The 18,231-nt window shown below is 39.8% G+C and overlaps 1 protein-coding gene across 1 annotated transcript in view; it reads left to right on the top strand.

Annotated features, from left to right (window-relative positions):
- Window positions 1-8,315: 8,315 nt before the first annotated feature.
- Window positions 8,316-18,231, top strand: part of PolA1 (DNA polymerase alpha catalytic subunit) — a 662,965-nt gene continuing 653,049 nt past the window's right edge. Inside the window, exon 1 of the mRNA XM_090387531.1 lies at window positions 8,316-8,404. Coding sequence (XP_090243657.1) covers window positions 8,386-8,404 — 19 coding nt within the window. The 5' untranslated portion in view covers window positions 8,316-8,385. The remainder of the gene's footprint in view (window positions 8,405-18,231) is intronic.

Below are 18,231 nucleotides of genomic sequence, written 5' to 3'. Positions count from 1 at the left end.
ACTTCTGCTTCCCATATGTAGTACTTTACAATTGTCAATGTTAAACTTCACTTGAAACCTCTCAGACTATCTCAGAAACTTTAATGGATCCTATTGCAGTTATAGGACCAAAAATGGACCCAATACTGAACTCTGAGGGACTCCAATAATAACATTAGTCCACGATGAGCAGTATCCATTAATTATCAGAGTCTGTCTTCTCCTACTCAACCATCCCTTTACCCATAGCAGCAATATGACTCCAATACCAAACTGCTCCAATTTGTGCAACAGTCTTCCAGGTGCAACATTATCAAAATCCTTTCTAAGATCCAAATATATGATATCAAATATATGATATCAAACGGGCTTGCGGTAAACATCGTTTACCGCAAGCCCGTTTCTTATATCTGACTAATATAGGCGCTGAATATCTACAAAGTCAATCCGATAGTGACAAAGTTCCTAGGAGAAACGATGGCAAAATGGAGTACCACAATGAACCCGGGGTGGACGGGATCTATCCAGTTATATTAAAGGAGGCAGCAGAGGAAGTAAGCAAACCCTTAGCCATAATTATGAGAGATTCCTTGGACTCAGGGGAGGTACGCACAGACTGGAGATGTGAAAATGTGACCCCAATTCACAAAGGAGGATCAAAGGCTGACACAAGCAATTATAGACCTGTGAGTTTAACTTCTGTTCCAGGAAAATTAATGGAGGCACTAGCTAAAGAAGCACTGCAGGATCATTTAGACAAGACTTCAGTTATAGCTCGGACACAGCATGGTTTTGTTAAGGGGAAGACTTGCCTGACCAATTTGATTGGATACTATGATGCAGTCACAAAGGAACTGGATGCAGGGAATAGTAAACTTTGATATTATATACTTGGATCTTAGAAAGACTTTTGATACTGTTGCACATGGAAGACTGCTGCACAAATTGGAGCAGTGTGACATTGGAGGCAAATTGCTGCTGTGGATAAAGGGGTGACTGAGGGGGAGAAGACAGAGAGGGGTAACCAATGGATACTGCTCGTCGTGGACTAATGTTATTAGTGGAGTGCCTCAGGGCTCAGTGTTGGGTCCATTATTGTTTTCTGTATTCATAAATGATATTGATGATGGTATATCAAGCTTAATGACGAAGTTTGCAGACGATACAAAGGTAGGCAGGGTTTTAAAGTACACTACTGACACTATGCTACTGCAACAGGATCTTAAAAGGTTGAGCAGATGGGCTAAGAGGTGGCAAATAAAGTTTAACATTGACAAATTAAAATACTACACATGGGAATCAGCAACCCCAGAGCAACGTATCAACTCTGTGGTACTACACTGACAATGGTAGAGAATGAAAGGGACCTGGGGGTGGTTGTGCAGGCAGATATGAAGTTCTCTGAGCAGTGCAGACGGGCGGCAAGAGTAGCTCATGGTGTATTGTCAATGATATATAGGAATTTTTCTAGCAGGGATAAGGACGTGATTATTCCCTTGTATAAGGCATTGGTCAGGCCACACCTAGAGTACTGTATACAGGCCTAGAGGCCTCATTTCAAGAAGGATGTAGAGCTGCTGGAACGAGTACAGAGAAGGGCAACAAGATTAGTGAATGGAACATATGGGTGCTCTTACGAAGAAAGGCTTAAGTTTTGAAAATTACAGTGTCTGGAGACCAGGCACCAGCGAGGTGATCTGATAGAGGTGTACAAAGCCTTGAATGGTTTGAGCATTCTCAATGCTGATGGGATTCTTCCTCTTGCTCAGAATAATCACCTGAGAGGGCATAAATTTTATTAGAATGAGCAGAAACCTGAGTTTCTATTAGAATGAGCAGAAACCTGAAAAACAAGATGCAGGATATTTCAGAGACTGCTGGGAGCCATTGCGATACAAGTGAACACGTGGGTTGTGTTAGGGTAGCTAAGAATAGAAACAGGTGCAGGTATACATGCGTGTACACCAATGCTAGGAGTTTAGTAAATAAATGTGATGAAATTGAGGTATTTCTCAAAACATCAAAGGCAGATATTGTTGGGATATCAGAGACGTGGTGTCACACAGATATAAGGAATCCAGAACTGGAATTTGGGGAGTACAACATCTACAGAAAGAAAGACAGGATAGGAAGGGTGTAGGGGTTATGCTATTAGTTAAGAAACACATAAAAACCAAGGAAGTGAAGCCAGTCGACATCGCTGGGCAGTGCAGTTTTGAGTCAGTTTGGTGTGACATAAGCATTGGGAATTCAAAATTGAGAGTAGTAGTGTGCTATAGGCCTAATGACTCTTATGAGTATAATAAGAAACTGTACAGGGAAATAGAGTGGGCCAGTAAATCAGAGAGTCTTATTACGGAAGATTTTAATTTCCCAGATATTGACTGGACTTTGGGGGCTGGTCACTCACACGTTAGCAGGGCTTTTGTGGATTTATTGGATGATTGTTTTCTACATCAGCATGTTCATGAGGCAACTAGAGGGAGCAATACTCTTGATTTGATTATCAGCAGTGATTCTTCATGCATTAAGAATCTGCAGATAAATGAACCACTAGGTGGCAGTGATCACAGTGTGCTGAAGTGGGATTTACTCAAAGAGGTAACTACCATTAGGGGTTAAGGTAAGGGTTATTGCTTCCGTAAAGGCGACTACGATGGACTGAGACAGTATTTAAATTCTATACAGTGGGACCAACTGATGATGATACCAACAGCAAATTCAAAATGGGAAGCATTCAAAGAACTTATCTTGGAAGCTACTAGGCTTTACATACCAACTAAGAAATATTGTTCAAGGTTTATCCCAAAATGGATGTCAGATGAACTAATGAGGCATATGGCAGAGAAGAAAAATGCATGGGATACTTACAAATTAACACATGACACAGAAGCCTATGATAGATACAAGTTGATATGCAACCGAGTTACAAAGGAGGTTAGGCAGGCGAAGGCAGATTACGAGACATCCTTGGCAAGGGATGCAAAGAAAAACAGCAAAGAGTTCTTTACTTATGTAAACTCTAGAAGGAAGGGGATGAATCAGATTGGTCCACTTGCTATTGATCGGTCAACTGTTGATGATCCTGCTCAGGTAGCTAACAAATTAAATGAATATTTTGCATCGACATTCACACTTGAGGAGTTATTCAGCGAGGGGAATGCCAGAGATGTATTCAACTCTAGCAGTAAGCTACAGAATCTTGAAATAACTGGGAGTAAAGTGGAGGACAAACTGTTGAAGATAAACACAAGAAAGGCACCCGCGGTGGATGGGATCTATCCAGTTACATCAAAGAAGGCAGCAAAGGAAGTAAGCAAACCCTTAGCCATAATTATGAGAGCTTCCTTGGACTCAGGGGAGGTACCCTTAGACTGGAAATGTGCAAATGTGACCCCAATTCACAAAGGAGGATCAAAGGCTGACACAAGCAATTATAGACCTGTGAGCTTAACGTCTGTTCCAGGAAAATTAATGGAGGCACTGGTTAAAGAAGCACTGCAGGATCATTTAGAGAAGACTTCAGTTATAGCTCGGACACAGCATGGGTTTGTTAAGGGGAAGTCTTGCCTGACCAATTTGATTGAATACTATGATGCAGTCACAAAAGAACTGGATGCAGAGAATAGTTTTGATATTATATACTTGGATATTAGAAAGGGTTTTGATACTGTTGCACATGGAAGACTGCTGCACAAATTGGAGCAGTGTGACATTGGAGGCAATTTGCTGCTATGGATAAAGTGGTGGTTGAGGGGGAGAAGACAGAGAGTGGTAATCAATAGACACTGTTCATCGTGGACTAATGTTATTAGTGGAGTCCCTCAGGGCTAAGTGTTGGGTCCATTATTGTTTTCTGTATTTATAAATGATATTGATGATGGTATATCAAGCTTAATGTCCAAGTTTTCAGACGATACAAAGGTTGGCAGGGTTGTCAAGGACACTACTGACACTATGCTGCTGCGACAGGATCTGGAAAGGTTGAGCAGATGGGCTGAGAGGTGGCAAATGAAGTTTAACATTGACAAATGTAAAGTACTACACAGGGGAAACAGCAACCCCAGAGCAACGTATGAACTCTGTGGTACTATACTGACAGTGGTAGAGAATGAAAGGGACTTGGGGGTGGTTGTGCAGGCAGATATGAAGTTCTCTGAGCAGTGCAGGCGGGCTGCAGGAGTAGCTCATGGAGTCAATGATATACAGGAATTTTTCCATCAGGGATAAGGAGGTGATTATTCCCTTGTATAAGGCAATGGTCAGGCCACACCTAGAGTACTGTATACAGGTCTGGAAGCCTCATTTCAAGATGGATGTAGAGCTGCTGGAACGAGTACAGAGAAGGGCAACAACATTAGTGAATGGAACAAAGCGGTGCCTTACGAATAAAGGCTTAAGTTTTGCAAATTACAGTGTCTGGAGACTAGTCACCAGCGAGGTGATCTGATAGAGGTGTATAAAGCCTTGAATGGTTTGAGCATGCTCAATGCTTTTAGCATTAGAATTGCATTAGCATTAGCATTAGTAGAGGCATTTGATGCAAGAAAGCAAGCTTATGCAGCATCAGCCAAAAAAAAAAAAAAAAACGCTCTTCCACTTCACCCCTCTGTTCGTTTAAAATACCTGTCCAGCTGAGGCTTAAACGTATTTAGGCTATCAACCTCCACCACAAGGGATGGAAGTCTGTTCCACCAACCAACCACCCGCTGGCGGCTAAAGGCAAATTTCCGCACGTCTATCCTACATCTGTCTTTCCTCAATTTGAATTTATGCCCTCTCAGGTGATTTTTCTGAGCTAGAGGAAGAATCCCATCAGCATTGAGCATGCTTAAACCATTCAGGGCTTTATACACCTCTATCAGATTATCTCGCTGGTGCCTAGTCTCCACACACTGTAATTTGCAAAACTTAAGCCTTTCTTCGTAAGAGCACCCCTTACTGATGGGATTCTTGCTGATGGGATTCTTCCTCTAGCTCAGAATAATCACCTGAGAGGGAATAAATTCAAATTGAGGAAAGACAGATGTAGGATAGACGTGCGGAATTTGCCTTTAGCCAGCGGGTGGTTGGTTGGTGGAACAGACTTCCATCCCTTGTAGTGGAGGTTGATAGCCTAAATAAGTTTAAGGTTCAGCTGGACAGGTATTTTGAACGAACAGAGGGGTGAATTGGAATTGGGTTTTTTTTTTTTTTTTGGCTGATGCTGCATAAGCTTGCTTTCTTGCATCAAATGCCTCTACTAATGCTAATGCTGATGAAGGTCGAAAACATCACAACCAGGCCAATCCCTATCAAGTGAGGAATCTTTCAGGAAGATGCCCTAGCCGATTGTTGTTCTGTCTAACACAACGAAATGAAGGCCTGCCTGGACGAAAATCCCATCAGAGAATCAGTAGCCTTCTGAAAGCAAAGCTGAACGGAGGAAACACAGTTAAATCCATAAACATATATGCAGTTGCATTTCTAACATATTCCTTCGGAGTCCTAAATTGGTCTAAGAGCGAGCTGGATGATATCATGAGAAATACAAGGACAATGATGACCAAGAGCCGCCAACACCAGCCGAAATCTGCCGTGGAGAGACTGGCAATTGTCCGGGAAGAAGGGGTTTGATAGACCTCATTGAGTAACAGAAGACAGGCACAGTTAACCTGAAGAATTACTTCCAAGAACAGACAGTAGCACTCCACCAGGCCATGAGGAAGATAGACAGGCATTATACCGCACTTAACCTAATCGAGGAGTCATCCCCACCGAGCAGGTACAAACGAAGCTAGAAAGTTGGGCAGAGAAGACAATCCATGGCAGACACTACATTGATCTCCATGAAGATCACATTGATAAAATTGCTTCCAATGCATGGCTCACGAATGGGACGTTCTTCCCCGAGGCTGATGGATTCATGCTCGCCATCGAAGACCAGGTAATCAACGCTAGGAACTATAGAAAATAAATGGCCAAGGAACCCGAAATATCCGACGACATATATTTCGATGATACACCTGGCCTCAGAAACCATCCAACACATTACTGCGGTATGCAAGGTAATTGCGCAGACTCAGTACACTCATAGACACGACCAGGTAGCCAGGGTAATACATCAGAAGCTAGCAAGGGAAGACCAGCTGGTCGAAGGAGGTGTACTGTACTAGAAATACGAACTCCAGGCAGTACTAGAGACCGCAACCCAGAAGCTGTACTGGTACCGCGGCATAATAAGAGATAGGACAATCCCGCACAAAAAACCGGACATAACCCTTGTGGACAAGAAGGAAAAGGCTACCTATCTGATTGACATAGTAGTTCCCAACACTGGCAACCTGGTACTAGAAAACCCATCGGGAAATAATCAGGAAGTACACGAACCTAAGGCAGGAGATCAAAGGGATGTGGCATATGCAACAAGTAACGACCATCCCCATGATAGTGTCAACCACAGGTATGATTCCAAAGACCCTTCATAACAGCCTAGCAGCAATAGATCTCCCACCGAATATCTATAAGAAACTCCAGAAAGTCGCAATCCTGAACACCTTTAGGACACTCAGAGAGTTCCTCGACCAACAGTAACACCAGGCATAACAACAACCACCCTGTGTATTTGGGAGCAATACCAGTCACGAGGTTGCACCTACAACTGGGAGAAATAATATAAGAGCAACAACAACAACAACAACAACAACAACAATAATAATAATAATAATAACAATATGTTGCTACTACTCTCTGCCCTGGTAAATACAGTAGACTCGATTTTCCTGGACAGATGGTAAAAAAAAATTCCCGCATAATGGATTTCCCGGTTAATCCAAAAATACAGTAAATCCAAAACATAAGTAAGTGATACGTTTCAGGAATTCTTACGTCGTCGACTTTTACGTAACTTGGGAATGACAAATAAAATATTGTTAATATATCCCTGATATGCCAAATTTTTAAAAACCACATAATATCTTCAGAAGAAAAATAGTTATATATTTTTAATTCGTTCAATTAAAAAATTATCTGGGGACTGCGGTGTAGTAGCCAGAGTGGCACATAAGAAAAGAAAACTTAAAAGGAAGAAAAAACGCATGTTATTGTATTGTAAAAACTTATATGTATTTCGCAGCCCTGGTTATTATAGTTGACTTCATTGGTGCCGATCGGTTCACCGCTTCTCGTATTCTGTTTTTCTCCTTTATTGTGTTCACCGTTGCCACTGAGAAATCTGAATTCCGCACTATACTTGTGAATGCTTGGCCATTTTCATACTTCCTTATTATTTTAATTTTCTGATCCAAATCGATCGCTTTCCTATTTGTTACGATGTTGATTTTAAATCTAATAGCTTTCCTTTGTTTTTTATAATGTAGCTTATGGTTTGTTCACCAACATTATAATGGTTCTTTAGATTTTTAACCGATGCACCGTTTTAAAACTTTTGAATAATTTCAAGTTTTTGTTTAAGTAATTGAAAGCACAACTCTTGCGTTTGCCCATAATTTTCGCGATTTCTAAAGAAAAAAAAAAAATGTTAGTATAAAAAAAAAAATTCCTAAATTCCTGACGTAAAAAACGGAACAAAATTTGTCCTTTTGCGGTGCAACAGAATACAACAATCGACGCATACGCATTAAAACAAACTAAACATTTGGTTTCTTTTTTTTTTTTTTTTGGACAGGCGGGTGTGAAGACAGTAGGGGTTGCAAGGTAATAGGTAAACAAATCTCCCAATGACGAGTTATAACGCCGCTTCTTTTCCTGTGTTTACGAATTTGCTGCAAAATATCTGTTTATACCTATTCTAGTTATTACTTGATTTTTTTGATTTCTGGTTAATTTTTTTTTTAATTTGCAATCTTGAAGTGTCCTGGTTAATCCGATCCCAGTAAATCGAGAGTCTGCTGTACTAACAAAATTTGAAGTGCTGAAAAGTTTCAAGTTATTACGTAAAAAATAATTTTTTGGAATTATCGGTTCGTTACTGTCTCCTGGTCCTTAGTTATTCTTAAAAAAAATTTACGTTATCACTCATTTGAAACGAAATGTTTTGGAGACATATCCGAAGTGATTCCATAGCAGTGAATGTTAGTCCTCGGAAGGGGCAGAAAATAATCTGAGTTTCACTTATCATTCACCAGAGGTACCGCTCATGAATGTGCGGTATTGGCTACATGCTGTGCTATGGTTTTTAGCTTGAATTTGAAAGTTGTAATAAGTTTTCTTTTTGTTTGCTTCCCAAATATATTGTATATGTTGTGTACTCACAATTTTTTTTTACCTTAAATTATTTTCACATAAAGGTTAATTTATTCTTTTTGGGTTGTACCGTTTCTATTGTATTTATCCCTCTTTTATAACAAATTGAAAATTTCCCGCCAGAGATCTCTGTTTGGATACCACCTCGTGTAGTAGAAAAGTATGGAAAATGATCCAAGAGGTATTTTGTTTAGACGTTCGTTACAGTTACTAACTACTAGAATAAATCACTGTCGGTATTTCTTAATGAGAGTGCACATTAAAGTTTAGTTGGTGAATATAATGGATTAGGTTTTTTTTTCTTATCTACTGACTAATTGGAGCGAAAGCAATATTTTAATGCTTGACCGTGTGACGTGCGTTTTCCGCTAAATTGTGCACTGATAATAACAATATAACATAAATATTCGTCGGTTGTTAGTGCTGGCTTGATGTGACATTTTTGTTTTTTAGAGTTTTGCGTTTTATTAAAAACTAGCATGTGGCTCATCATACATATAATATGAAAAGTTAGTTTGCCAGTTATGGCGGACCTTTTTTTATGTATTTTTATCTGTGCACTGAAATTTGGCAATTTCAGTGCACAGAAAACACATGATCTGGATTCTTATGTTATTGCTTTAGTGGCGGACGTATTTCTTGTTTCTGGGGGGTTTGCTTTATTTGTAGGTACAGTATTTGCATTTTCATTCTAACAGTGATTTCAGCTTATTTTGTTACTGTAACAAAATCAAATTTCTATATATAGGGTTGTTAAAATTAAAGTATCCCAATGTAGAGGACTGGAGGGAGTTCTAAGGTTCGTACTGAAAAGAAATTTGGACAACAGGTACAATAAAGAATGCGCTCGTCATTTATTGGAAAATGTTGGTTAGCATTCAGATTTGGCATTTTCACTTTAATTCATTTGAATGTTTTAACATGAAAAGCAATGCTGATTATTCACCACTCATACAGGTGCTGTATCAATTGTGTGCCCATTATGTGTTGGTCATGCTCCACCACTATGCATGCAAAGCAGCAGTGACCAATAACTTACCAGTACCGAATTTTCTGAATACTTCATTATTTCCCATGGATACCCTAATCCTTAGGATACCCGTAGTTTTGTAACCTGCCCTATCTAATGCAAGGGCAAATGATATGGAGCTATTGAAAGTTCTGTTGTGGTCTCTGAAATTTTTGTCTGTCATTGTGAGTTGCTCTTTTTATCCATTTCTGGATTTTGATATGCTATCTTTGTTCTTTGGCTTGTTCGGATTTGTTGCTGTTTTCCCATCTCTAAATATTCTAAGATACAAGTCACCATATGTAAGCCTTTGAAATAACTGATAGCTCATCCTATGCTTTGAAAGCATATTATTATATAAAATTATATTGAAAAGGAAAGAAAATTGCATAAACAAACCATAAAAATATGAGGAATACCTGATTGTGCATGCTTAATACATATAGTTGCTAATAAAAATAATTATTAAAAAAATAATTCAAATAATTATTTAAAATGTCTGTTGAACTATGCTTAATAAATTATAGACCAATAAATTTGCTTAAATTTATATTGGAACCGTTGCAAAGTGTTTCACTTACTCTAAGGCCCTTGAGTGTTGCCTACCACACTGTTTTAGCATGGCATTAGTCAAGTTCCTATCTTGAATACCATTAGCATAGCGCTAACTTCACATTGTGATGCACACGGAAATATTTGTCCTTTTATGGTATTAGGACTAATCACTTTATAAATCTTCACAAACTTTGCAGTGCTACTATAAAGTAGCAGTCAATTACCTTTAGTGTGTCACACTTGCAGTATAAGGCCCGAACACTCCTCAGGAAAGGTGATGAAATTTGTACATCAAAATGCGAGACTTCTGTGAGGTGAGAAAGGGACTAGACGGCCTATATAGTGCTATATTTCTGGAAGTGTGCTGAAGGGATATAAGTTTTTAATGATTTTAGGAGAGAGAGAGAGAGAGAGAGCACTACCCTTGATGTTCCATGACTTTGCTTAGTATTCAGTATTCCATGCTTTGAAGAGAATATAGGTTGATTAGATTGGTAAAAAGTGGAGCAAGTATTGCACAATGTATAGTGAGTAATATTTCAGTATAAATTTTGCACTGGACAAAAGCCAGATGAACTGAGCTTTAACATTCAGAAATCATGGATGCTCCACTCAGATTTTGTTTTAACTGAAGACCACATTTTTGTCAAATGTGGCTAAGGAATTTACATTCAACCAAAATTGGAGAGGTAAAATTCCTTAGGTTAGGTTTGCGAGCATTTCCTTTGTGATGAGGTTATCACAAAGAATTGGATGCAAAGAATGATTTTGACATCATGTATGCATTTCAGTTAAGGTTTGATATTGTTCTGAATGAATTGTTCTATAAATTGGAGAAATGTGACATTAAGGAAAAGGTGCTACTTTGGACAAAGATGGTTAAGTTGTAGGAGATAGAGTAGTTAAAAATGGCCACTGCTCTTCATGGCTAATGTGATGAGTGGGATACAATAGGGTCAGTTTGGATACCCCTCACCCACACCCCATTGTGTTTAATATTTATCAATAATTAGCATTAGTAGAGGCATATGATGCAAGAAAGCAAGCTTATGCAGCATCAGCCAGGAAAAAAACAAAAAAAACTTCCACTTCACCCCTCCGTTCGTTCGAAATACCTGTCCAGCCGAGCCTTAAATTTATTTAGGCTATCAACTTCCACAACAAGGAGTGGAAGTCTATTCCACCAACCAACTACCCGCTGGCTAACGGCAAATTTCCGCACATCTATCCTACATCTGTCTTTCCTCAATTTGAATTTATGCCCTCTCAGGTGATTATTCTGAGAAAGAGGCAGAATCCCATCAGCATTGAGCATGCTCAAACCATTCAAGGCTTTATACACCTCTATCAGATCACCTCGCCGGTGCGTAGTCTCCAGACACTGTAATTTGCAAAACTTAAGCCTTTCTTCGTAAGAGCAACCCTTTGTTCCATTCACTAACCTTGTTGCCCTTCTCTGTACTCGTTCCAGCAGCTCTACATTCTTCCTGAAATGACGCCTCCAGATCTGTATACAGTACTTAAGGTGTGGCCTGACCATTGCCTTATACAAGGGAATAATTACCTCCTTATCCCTGCTAGAAAAATTCCTGTATATCATTGATAAGACACCATGAGCTACTCTTGCAGCTCGTCTGCACTGCTCAGAGAACTTCATGTCTGCTTGCACAATTACCTCCAGGTTCTTTTCATTCTCTACCACTGTCAGTGTAGTACCACAGAGTTGATACGTTGCTCTGGGGTTGCTGTTTCCCATGTGTAGTACTTTACATTTAGCATTAGCATTAGTAGAGGCATACGATGCAAGAAAGCAAGCTTATTCAGCATCAGCCAAAAAAAAAAAAAAAAAAAACCCACTCCCATTTCACCCCTCCGTTCGTTCGAAATACCTGTCCAGTTGAGCTTTAAATTTGTTTAGGCTATCAACTTCAACAACAAGTGATGGAAGTCGGTTCCACCAACCAACCACCCGCTGGCCAAAGGCAAATTTCCGCACATCTATCCGACATCCGTCCTTCCTCAATTTGAATTTATGCCCTCTGAGGTGATTATTCTGAGAAAGATGAAGAATCCCATTGGCATTGAGCATGCTCAAACCATTCAAGGCCTTATACACCTCTATCAGATCACCTCGCCGGTGCCTAGTCTCCAGACTCTGTAATTTGCAAAACTTAAGCCTTTCTTCGTAAGAGCAACCCTTTGTTCCATTTACTAATCTTGTTGCCCTTCTCTGTACCCGTTCCAGCAGCTCTACATCCTTCTTGAAATGAGGCCTCCAGACCTGTATACAGTACTCAAGATGTGGCCTAACCATTGCCTTATACAAGGGAATAATCACCTCCTTATCCCTGCTAGAAAAATTCCTGTATATCATTGACAAGACACCATGAGCTACTCTTGCAGCTCGTCTGCACTGCTCAGAGAACTTCATATCTCCCTGCACAATTACCCCCAGGTCCTTTTCATTCTCCACCACTGTCAGTGCAGTACCGCAGAGTTGATACGTTGCTCTGGGGTTACTGTTTCCCATATGTAGTACTTTACATTTGTCAATGTTAAACTTCATTTGCCACCTCTCAGCCCATCTGTTCAACCTTTCCAGATCCTGTTGCAGCAGCATAGCGTCAGTAGTGTCCTTAACGACCCTGCCAACCTTTGTATCATCTGCAAACTTGGACATTAAGCTTGATATCCCATCATCAATATCATTCATAAACACCGAAAACAACAACGGACCCAACACTGAACCTTGAGGAACTCCACTAATAACATTAGTCCACGTTGAGCAGTGTCCATTGATTACCACTCTCTGTCTTCTGCCACTCAACCATCCCCTTATCCATAGTAGCAATTTGCCTCCAATGCCACACTGCTCCAATTTGTGCAGCAGTCTTCCATGTGCAACAGTATCAAAAGCCTTTCTAAGATCCAAATATATAATATCAAAGTTATTCCCTGCATCCAGTTCTTTTGTGACTACATCATAGTATCCAATCAAATTGGTCAGGCAAGACCTGCCCTTAACAAAACCATGCTGCGTCTGAGCTATAACTGAATTCTTGTCTAGATGATCCTGCAGTGCTTCTTTAACCAGTGCCTCCATTAATTTACCTGGAACAGAAGTTAAACTAACAGGTCTATAATTACTTGTGTCAGCCTTTGATCCTCCTTTGTGAATTGGGGTTACATTTGCACATCTCCAGTCTATGGGTACCTCCCCTGAGTCCAAAGAAGCTCTCATAATTATGGCTAGGGGTTTGCATACTTCCTTTGCTGCCTCCTTTAATATAACTGGATAGATCCCATCCACCCCAGGTGCCTTTTTTATGTTTATCCTCAACAATCTCTCCTCCACTTTCCTCTCAGTTATTACAAAATCATCCAGCTCACTGCCAATGTTTACTTTACCTACATCATTCTCCTTCCTGAATAACTCCTCATGCGTGAATGTAGATGCAAAATACTCGTTTAGATTGTTAGCCACCTGAGCAGGATCCTCAACTGTTGAACCATCAATATCCAGTGGACCAATCTGATTCATCCCTTTCCTTCTCGAGTTCAAGTATGTAAAGAACTCTTTTCTGTTTTTCTTTGCATCCTTTGCCAAGGATTTTTCGTAGTCTGCCTTTGCCTGCCTAATCTCCTTTGTGACTTGGTTACAGACCAACTTATATCTATCATAGGCTTCCATGTCACCCATTAATTTATATGTATCCCATGCATTTTTCTTCTCTGCCACATGTCTCATTAGTTCATCTGACAACCATTTAGGCCTAAACCTTGAACAATATTTCTTAGTTGGTATGTAAAGCCTGGTAGCCTCCAAGATTAGTTCCTTGAATGCTTCCCATTTAGAGTTTGCTGTTGGTAACATCATCAGTTGGTCCCACTGTACAGAATTTAAATACTGTCTCAGACCATCATAGTCGCCTTTACGAAAACAAAAACCCTTCCCTTTACCTCTGATGGTAGTTACCTCCTTGAGTAAATCCCACTTCAACACACTGTGATCACTGCCACCTAGTGGTTCATTTATCTGCAGGTTCTTAATGCACGAAGAGTCACTACTGATAATCAGATCAAGAGTATTGCTCCCTCTTGTTGCCTCACGAACATGCTGATGTAGAAAACAATCATCCAATAAATCCACAAAAGCCTTGCTAGTGTGCGAGTGACCAACCCACAAATTCCAGTCAATATCTGGGAAATTAAAATCCCCCATTATAAGACTCTCTGATTTACTGGCCCACTCTATTTCCCTGTACAATATCTTATTATACTCATCAGAGTCATTAGGCCTATAGCACACTCCTACTCTCAATTTTGATTTCCCTATGCTTATGTCACACCAAACTGATTCGGCACTGCCCTGTCCATCGATGTCAACTGGCTTCACTTCCTTGGACTTTATGTGTTTCTTAATTAATAGCATAACCCCTCCTCCCCTCCTGTCCTGTCTATCCTTTCTATACACATTGTATTCCCCAAATTCCAGTTCCGCATTACTTATATCTGTGTGACACCACGTCTCTGATATCCCAACAATATCTGCCTTTGATGTTTTGAGCAATACCTCAAATTCATCAAATTTATTTACCAAACTCCTAGCATTGGTGTACACGCAGGTATACATGCACCTGTTTCTATTCTTTGCTACCCTAACGCAACCCATGTGTTTACTTGTACCGCAATGACTACCAGCAGTCTCTGAAATATCCTGCATCTTGTTTTTCAGACTTCTGCTCATATCAATAGAAGCAGTGCAAGAATCACTTCCACCTCTGCCAGTGGCTACTGTTAATCTATTAGTCCTTGTATCCCCCCCAACTAGCAGTTTTCCGACCCACCTAACACTGCCTCGACAGCATCAGCAAAAATTCTTGCACCCTTTCTATTTAAGTGTATCCCATCCCTGTAGAAGCAATCTCTCCTGTTAACAAGTACAGTCCAGGCTGAAAAAAATTCTACCCCTTGAGCCTTGCACAATCCCTCCAGGGCCGAATTGATCGACAAGGCTCTCATCATATACTCCCTCCTATCGTGTCTGGGCAGAATTGCAGACACTTTCAAGTTCAACCCTAATTCACGGCTTTTTTTCAGCAGTGACCTGTACTTGCTAAGTAATTCCGCCGGTCTCCTACTCTTAATATCATTCGTGCCAACGTGTACAACTATATCACCTTTTGTCAGTGTTAAACTTCATTTGCCACCTCTCAGCCCATCTGCTCAATCTTTCCAGATCCTGTTGCAGTAGCATAGCGTCAGTAGTGTCCTTAACAACCCTGCCAACTTTTGTATCGCCTGTGATATCGGTATTCTTGCCAGAAAATTTTGCTGGGTGGGGAAGTGTAATACTTCGCAATATTATAAAATTTTCTCTGATTTATAAATGTGACTTAAGTGAATCAGAGCAAAAATTAATTGAATAATTTAACATTATATGCCCCTGTCGCATTGATCTCGATCGCATAGTATGTTCGAATTAATATTGATCGAGATTAGTGAGCAGTATTGTACGGTACCGCAAGAATTGCTTAAATTTTAGCTGTGTGGTCGTTTAATTAGAAAGAATATAAGTATTGAAAACTTATTAAAATGAAATCACAGAGGAAAGTGCCCCTTTCTCTAATGTTTTTTGAAGTTTTTAACAGTTATTTTTTCTAATTTCATCATAATCATGCAAGAGCAGTAACAAGGTAAGTTCTGTCATATAAGATATTCCAATTTCTTTGTCCTTTAAAGTTTTTCCAACTGTTTTTTGTAATTGGTTATCCAGTTTTCTCTCTGATCGCTCACTGAGGGTGAGCAGTCAGAACACTTCTGTCAGGGCATCCCTGAGGTGTCTAGTCTCCAGTCTCTGCAGCCGTTATCTTCTAGGATGTTAATTATAGAGACAACCCTTAGCACTTCCATCCAATCTGGTTAACCTTCTTTGACCATCTTGAAGTTCTTTGACCTTTTTAGGATAGTCATAATGGCCTGCATACAGTATTCTCAGTAATGAGATCTCATTATTTTATGTAGAGGAATAATAATGTCCTGCTACCTGCTTGCAAAGGTCCTGTTGGTCATTGACAATACACAAAGTATTCCTCCTGGTTGCCTGCTTATGCTAAAAGGTAAAGTTGATACAGGTAGTCGTCGACTTATGACCATGTTAGGTTCCGACCGACCGGTCGTAAAGCGATCTGGACGTAAGTCGGACCAGTTTAGGTAAATCAGACACTGTGTACAACACAATTGGTTTACTATTTACAAAAATAAAAAATATGAAAAAGATATCAAATACTGTATAAAACCTAAAAAATATTTTATCTTAAAGGACTAAACAAAACATATGTAGAAAATAGATAAGAAATATTTTACTGACAAATCGTGCTTGGCTGCGGTTTAGCAGTGTCGCCATTTGATGTAGTGGGAGTTGTTTTTCTCATAAACATGTTGATTTTTGTCTGAATTGTTTGCTTCCTTCCTTTTCTGCCAGTAAATTTAACGGTATGGCCGAAAAGCATCTTGTACCATTTGTTCAATCCCTGCAAATCGTTTGATGTTTGGGTCCATTTCCTCAATGTGTAAGAAGTTTATTTAGTAGAGAAAAACCTTCAGATAACCCTCTAGTGGTGAATTTTCTTTCTGGTTCTTCCTCATCTTCATTTTTCTCTTCTTCCATCCTTTCTTCTTCGGCCATTCTTTCTTCTTCCAAAAGGCCGACCGGGCTAGCCGAGTGGGTAAAGTACCTGCCCGGCAACCCAAAGGTCGCGGGTTCGATTCCCGCCTCGGGCTTGGATCAAAGTACTGCAAAAACCTTGGGAGGTGCAATATGGCCACAGAAGCCGATGCGCCAACAACTACCAAATCAAAAAAAAAAAAAAAAATCTTCTTCCAAAGCAGTAAGTTCTTCATTCGTAAGTTCTCCAGATTCTGCTCTAGCAGCTCCTCAACATCTTCCACTTCAATCTCTAAAGAAAGTCCATTTGCCAGTGTTACAATATTTTCCATAACCATTTCAAGTTCATGTTCACTATCAAATTCATAAATAGTATTAAAAAAAATGCTGGACACAGTTTTTCCAGATTCCATTCAGGCATTTCTTTGTCACAGTCTCCCACGTGGCTGCAATATTTTTGATGCATTTATAAATATCATACTGTTTTCCAAAACTCTCGGAAAGATAGTTCTGGGTCGGCATATGTTGCGGCTATAGCTTGGGCGAAAGTCGTTCAAAGATAGTGCGCCTTAAATGTGAAAATCAACCCCTTGGTCCATAGGCTGAATGAGTGGAGTTGTATTTGGTGGCAAATAAACAACTTTACATCTGGATGGAGATGGTCTAGGTGAGGTGGATGGCCAGGTGCATTATCTAAGATTAATACAATTTTGAAAGGAATTTCTTTCTCGAAGCAATATTCACGAACTTGAGGTACAAAACAATTTAGAAACCAGTCTTCAAACAATGTGTGAGTCATCCAGGCTTTTCGGTTTGAACGGAAGGATACAGGCAGAGTGTGCTTGTTTACATTCCTGAATGCACTGGGATTTTCAGAATGATAAATTAAAAAAAGGCTTCAGTTTAAAACCTGCGATGTTCCTGCCAAGGAGCAAAGTCAGCCTATCTTTAAGTGCCTTAAAACCAGGCATGCTTTTGGCTTCTTGATGAATGTAAGTGCATTCTGGCATCATTTTCCACAACAATCCACTTTCATCCATGTTGAAAAGCTGCTCTGGTTGATACCCTCCTTCCGTAATTATTTCATCCAGACTTTTAACAAACTCTTGAGCTCCTTCCACATCTGCACTTGCTGATTCTCCAGTGACTCGAACCCTATGAAGGTTCAATCTTCTTTTGAACCATCCTGTACTTGCTATAAATGTCTGAGTGTAATCTTTTCCGGCACGTTTCTTCAGCGTCTGAAAGTGACTTCTAGCCTTCGACTGCACTGTAAGAAGGCTTAAGGGTGTTCGCTTCTGTATCTGATCTTCCATCCAAAGAAACAATTTTTCCATTTCATGGATGGGCCCTGTACATTGTTTCATTATCACTGTTGCTCGCATGGGTGCTGAACCTTTAACAACTTCATGAATTCTTTCTTTGTCTTTCAAAATCATTGACACTGTAGAATGAGATTACTTAAAATCACGTGCGATTGCATTCACCTTCTTTTCTTCTTCATGCTGCTTGATCACTTTCAATTTTCTTTCTAAATCAATGGCCTTTCTTTCTTTCTTGACAGGTCTAGGAGTAGACAGAGGCACTCTCCTCTTGGTTGACATGTTTAGGGGTTTTAAAAAAATGCTAAGTGTAACACAAATATAACTGAACCAAAAATAGTATGCAAACAGAGATCGAGACGCATGAATCACGACATACATACATCGGTAAGATGTTTTGTTTGATTGTGATGGCAAAGCTGACTAAATGGATTAAGACTAGCTTATTTGTGCCA

Source organism: Mastigoproctus giganteus, chromosome 1 (genome assembly GCF_048544385.1).
Source record: "Mastigoproctus giganteus isolate SK-2022 chromosome 1, ASM4854438v1, whole genome shotgun sequence".
Lineage (NCBI taxonomy): Eukaryota > Metazoa > Arthropoda > Arachnida > Uropygi > Thelyphonidae > Mastigoproctus > Mastigoproctus giganteus.
Note: the sequence above shows the minus strand (reverse complement) of the source record. Positions and strands in the feature narration are given on the sequence as shown.